The 6059-nt window shown below is 33.7% G+C and overlaps 1 protein-coding gene across 1 annotated transcript; it reads right to left on the bottom strand.

Annotated features, from left to right (window-relative positions):
* Positions 1-3396: 3396 nt before the first annotated feature.
* On the bottom strand, positions 3397-3888 carry LOC141595362 (uncharacterized). The gene has a single exon (XM_074415326.1). The coding sequence runs from the start codon at positions 3886-3888 to the stop codon at positions 3397-3399; it is 492 nt and encodes a 163-aa protein (XP_074271427.1).
* Positions 3889-6059: the final 2171 nt, after the last annotated feature.

Here is a 6059-nt window from a genome sequence, read left to right as displayed (position 1 = left end):
GTGTTGGACCAAAATAATACCACCAACTGCAAAACCAGATTGGGACATTTTTTTTGAAGGTTTTGTTGAATGTGATAAACCAAGAGTGGTCAAAGTCTCGGAAAAGCAGAGCTCTTGACCATGCCAGTTTGTAGTCGGTGTAGGAGTAAGTTTTAGGGATAAACCGTTTTGAAAATTCTTTTTCAGCATGTGGTTCAATCCATTCATCTGATGGAATAACCCTTTTGATTATTAATTTTGAATAGATGATTTCACCATTTGTTGATCTGTCATGTTTAATGTATGCAGATCCGGAATCAACTAAGATGAACTCATAAAATCGTTGAGTTTTGGAGGTATTGTCAGAAAACCAATGAAGGTTTGTGGGAAAAGTTTTGTAGGTATTTTTTCTGACTTCCTGAACGGATGGAACTTGTTTGAATTTGGTGAGGCAGAGAGGTTCAACTGCTGGTTTGGAGACGTAGGATGATGAGGTATTGTTATTTACCTCCTCTTGCTGTTTTTGAGCTTTTGAAAGGTTTGACTTGTTTTTTACTGCTTGACAGTAAGGTAATGAGGGAATGTTTGAAGTTAATGGTATGAATTGGTTGGATGTTTTAATTTGAATGTTTTGGGAGTTTGATGTGGATGGTTTTGAAGTAGGGGGTTTTGTGGTTTGAATATTCATTTCGTAGTCATCAGAGGACTGATATCCTCCTTGTTGAGCTTTTCCCTTTCCTTTGTTCTTGCATGACATTGCGTCCCTGTAAAAATTCTCTTGTAAGAAAGTCAGGGAGAGAATTTTGATCTTTTAGGATTAAAGATTTCAGATGTTGTAAAGCATCTCTCTTAATCTCAGGGTTATCAATTGAATCAATTAAGTCAAAGAGGAACTCTTTGCTATCTTTGTCTGTTATAACTTGAATATTTTGAATAGGTGAAGAGGAAGCTGAATCATAAGCTTCAGAATCCGAAGAACTTTGGATGTGGTCAATATCTTCCCCCCCAGAAGAGGATGATGAAGATTTGAGAAGTAGCTTGGAAATTTTGCTACAGAGTAGGAAATCGTCTTAAAATAATTCCTTAATTTTTTGTTTTGTAAAACATTTATCTGCTTTATGGCCAGGTTTGCCACATTTATAACAGATAATTTCTTTGGAATTCGAGGTTGAAGGCTTCTTTCGTTTAGATGGATGGCGTTTTTTGTAATACGGATGTGGATTTTGATAAGGTAGTTTTTGAGAGGATCGATGTTTCTTAAATCGTTTCTTTTGTTTGCGATGTTTAGAAGAAGGGGCTTGAATCTTTTCAAGACCAAATGCTTCGCAGAAGCATCCTAGTTTCCTTCTTGATATCTTCCTTTAATTATTATATTTCAATTGAAGTTTCAGTTCCTCACAGAGAGATAAACCTTGGTTCTTAGTAAAGGCAAATAATTGCCCATAAGTTATTTCTCTGTATTGGACATTTTCAGTACCACAGGTTTCTTTTAGTTTTCTAAAAGATTCTTTGAGCAAATAAATTAGGAAGTCCAGAGATGAATCCCTCTTTCCAGAATGATTCATTACAGTCTGGTCTTCTTAGGACATAAGTGAGGAATATGTCCTTATACCAACGATAATCACTTAGTGTAGGACATCGTAGGTTTGTAAGAACAAATTTTTGAGCTGATAATTCTTCGCGAGAATTCCCCACGAAATACATAGCAATAGTAAGCATGAGATGGTTAACACAATCAGATACCAAGGTTATGTCACCATTTTCATCTTCAAGTTCTATGGTATGTTCATAGATAGACATTTGTTCTTGAAGAGATAAAGAATTATCCCTCCAATATTTGAGTTGACCAGTAAAACCAGAGATGAGGAAGTTGAAAACTACTTTCTCATCGTTTATTCGGGTTTTATAGGCGGCTGAAGCCATACCCATTTCTTGAAGAGTATCGAGGATTTCATATTCGGATTTGCCATCTATGTTCCATTCATGGAGGGCATCCGGACTATAATTTTTTGATTGAAATTTAGACCTTTCTTCATATTGAAGATCAGGAGGAGTAGGTCGAGGATAGTAATTTCTGGTGGAAGTATTTTTCCACGAAGATCTTATTTTATTAAGATCATTGTTTTCTTGAAATTGATTTTGTAATTGATCAACCTGAAGATCTGATTCAGAAGATGAATCAGAAGAGTCAGAATCACAAGAATCATTCTTCTTTATGACTTTGATTTGTTTTGAAGATATGTCTTCAAGGCTTCGAGATATTTTTTGAAGTAAATCAGCATTCTTGCTGTTGCTGGAAGATTCAGCTAAAGATTGATTAGTTTTATTAGTAATTGAGTAAGGAAGACTTTGTGGTTTGAATAATGGTTGAGAGTTCAATTCTCTGGGAAATCAAGACCCCGCAGTAGAACTGGATTTTGCTAGTTCTAATGAAGATTTAGACTCTAGCTTGGTAGAAATATGGCTGGTTTGATTAGCTATAGTTTGAATAAGTTGATTTGTGTAGTTGTTTTGTTGATAGACTTTCACAATATCCTCCACAACTACAGTTTCTTTAGGATGTTCTATCCTACCCATTTTAAAAGGAGTAGCTTCAAGATTATTTCCCCCAACCGAAAATGTAAAGGCTGAAGGAGGAGGATGAATAGAAGTGACAGTTCTTCCATCCTTCATATTCCAATTTTTTGTTAATTGTGTTTGAACTTGAATGAAAGATTGTTCATAGGGATTTTTAATCCCATTTCTAGAACAATGAAGAGAGAACCAGGTAAAAAATGGAATATTGAGTGCTAGTCTTTCCATCTCAGCATACCAATATTCACGGATTTGATCTTTAATATCTTCTTTGAAAAGACGAAACCAATCTCTATTTTGATTATTAGCTTCAGACATAAAATCTTCCCGAAGAAGATCTTTATCAATTTGGAATTTCTTTTCAGTAGTAATAACCTTGATAGAATTAAAATCTGACAAGGTTGGAGATTGAGGAGGAGATGAAGTTGCTTCATACTCCGGAATTGGAGATTTGAAATGGACCTTATAAGTCAAATCAGAATTTTCTATATTAGAAAAAGACTTTCTTGAAGGAGTACTATGAAAGAATGTAGATGAGGAAGATGCTTTTGTAAACGAATTAAATCGTAAGAGAACTCTGTTATCATCTTCTTCTATATCATGTAAATCTTTTTTGATCATATTTGGAGTTGGTAACTCCTTTGGAATCTGTAGTACTTCTGGAATAGAAACCTTTTTCCAAGGAAGTGCTCGTACTGTAGTTACTAAGGATCTAGCTTTATTATCTTTTGAATGGAATTCTAAGAAAATAGTTTCTTCCTTAGAAGATGGTTCATGAATAAATTTTGGACTAACTGTAGATGACATAAGTTTTAAATAAATTCTAAAGACTATTGCAAAGTTTCAAGCAAATTCTTTGAATTTATTATCCAAAATATGAATATCTAAAACTAATGCATCTTGAATTAATGGGTCATGCAAATCAACTGAAAAATCAGGAAAACAGTTGAAATAAACAGGACCATTGCAAACATTAGTTTGAATTACTGCAAGTAACGAGTCTTTATAAGCTTTAAGACGATTATCTCTTAAAGCCATGAAGATTGGTAGATCAATACCTTTGTGAACCAATGGTTTGATAGCTACTTGTACTAATCCAAAATGAATGAATCCATATTTTCTTTGAATATAATCTTTTAAACTAGTTTGAGATAATAAATGCAATGTTTCTGTGGTATAATAAATACTTCTTGTTTCTTCATGAGTTCTTATAGAAAATGTCGTTTTGAAATCAAATGATCCTATTTTGTAAATTTCAGTGGGATTTTCTTTTGGAATATCCCAATTTGAAAAATCAACAGGAACATTAATTTCATTGCTTTGAACTGTAGACATGTCTTTACTTGTTCCAACTTGGAACGCCCTTCTTAACCAGTTTGCCATGAAAAAGGGTTAAAACACACTTATGAATGCAGACTCTATATAAATGGGAACGGAGGGACCACCTTACCAGGAACACCTAAACACAGGCTTACCAATAGATTTAACAAGGCTGACCAACACCTTACCAACACCTCTACAGGGTAAACAAACACAGTATGTTTGAACCTTTATTAATGGCTCTGATACCAGGTAGGAGCCCAGGGTAGATCAGAGTGCGGAAATGAAGACAGTTAAAAGAGAATAAAATTAATGAAAAGAGTTGGTTTGAAATCAAACGTAAATAACTCTAAATATTTGAATTAAAGATTACAATGTAATTTGAATTAAGATATTGAGAGCTTACAATTTATGAATTACAACTAGAGATCTTGAATTACAAGTTTTAACTATTTTGGCTTGAGGCCTTATTAATTTTTCTTCAGGAAAAACTTGATGATCTTGAATGCTGAGGACGTCCGTTTTTATAGGCAGTCTTCAGAGGCTTTAATGATGATCTGCTTTTGCGTCGTTGACATCTTATTCACAGGTGCATTGGAGCCGTTGCTTTTGAGTTAGTGGAAAGACAGTTGTCTTGGAGCTTTCCGAAAAGATACCAGCTGTCCTGACAACATGATAGGATTCCGCAAAACTTTTGACTTTTGAGACTGCGTCTTCACTTGAGCTTCTAGACGCGTATGAATAGTAAAAAGTTTGAATAGTAGTATACGTATTTTAATACGTATACGTATTCCTACATACATACTTATACATATACACGTATTTACAGACTCAAATATTTGACAGACATATGTATTCCTACATACATACCTATACATATTGACATATACGTATTTACGGACTCAAATATTTGACAGACATATTGTAAAGCATCATATAATACAAAACACAATACTATACTTCAATACAATACCCGAATTTTGATCCCCTTTGATGTATTCAATATCAAAATCGAAGACTGACAATATTGCTATCAGGGGAAAATCTTTGGATAGATCTAACCTCTTCTCCTATTAAGCAAATGCATCAAGAGATTAACTCTCTAAAGGTTCAAGTTAATGAAATTCAAAAATATCTTCAGAATCTTGAGATTAGAGATTTTGAAATACAAACTAGATTAACTAATCTAGAAAAATCAAAATCTACAGAAGAACCAAGAAAATTCTGATTTGACTTATAAGGTCCATTTCAAATCTGCAATTCCGGAGTATGAAGAAACTTCATCTCCTCCTCAATGTCCAACCTTGTCAGATTTTAATTCTATCAAGGTTATTACTACTGAAAAGAAATTCCAAATTGATAAAGATCTTCTTCGGGAAGATTTTATGTCTGAAGCTAATAATCAAAATAGAGATTGGTTTCGTCTTTTCAAAGAAGATATTAAAGATCAAATCCGTGAATATTGGTATGCTGAGATGGAAAGACTAGCACTCAATATTCCATTTTTTACCTGGTTCTCTCTTCATTGTTCTAGAAATGGGATTAAAAATCCCTATGAACAATTTTTCATTCAAGTTCAAACACAATTAACAAAAAATTGGAATATGAAGGATGGAAGAACTGTCACTTCTATTCATCCTCCTCCTTCAGCCTTTACATTTTCGGTTGGGGGCAATAATCTTGAAGCTACTCCTTTTAAAATGGGTAGGATAGAACATCCTAAAGAAACTGTAGTTGTGGAGGATATTGTGAAAGTCTATCAACAAAACAACTACACAAATCAAATTCTTCAAACTATAACTAATCAAACCAGCCATATTTCTACCAAGCTAGAGTCTAAATCTTCATTAGAACTAGCAAAATCCAGTTCTACTGCGGGGTCTTGATTTCCCAGAGAATTGAACTCTCAACCATTATTCAAACCACAAAGTCTTCCTTACTCAATTACTAATAAAACTAATCAATCTTTAGCTTAATCTTCCAGCAACAGCAAGAATGCTGATTTACTTCAAAAAATATCTCGAAGCCTTGAAGACATATCTTCAAAAGAAATCAAAGTCATAAAGAAGAATGATTCTTGTGATTCTGACTCTTCTGATTCATCTTCTGAATCAGATCTTCAGGTTGATCAATTACAAAATCAATTTCAAGAAAACAATGATCTTAATAAAATAAGATCTTCATGG

The sequence above is a fragment of the Silene latifolia genome, chromosome 8, assembly GCF_048544455.1.
Source record: "Silene latifolia isolate original U9 population chromosome 8, ASM4854445v1, whole genome shotgun sequence".
Classification (NCBI taxonomy): Eukaryota; Viridiplantae; Streptophyta; class Magnoliopsida; order Caryophyllales; family Caryophyllaceae; genus Silene; species Silene latifolia.
Note: the sequence above shows the minus strand (reverse complement) of the source record. Positions and strands in the feature narration are given on the sequence as shown.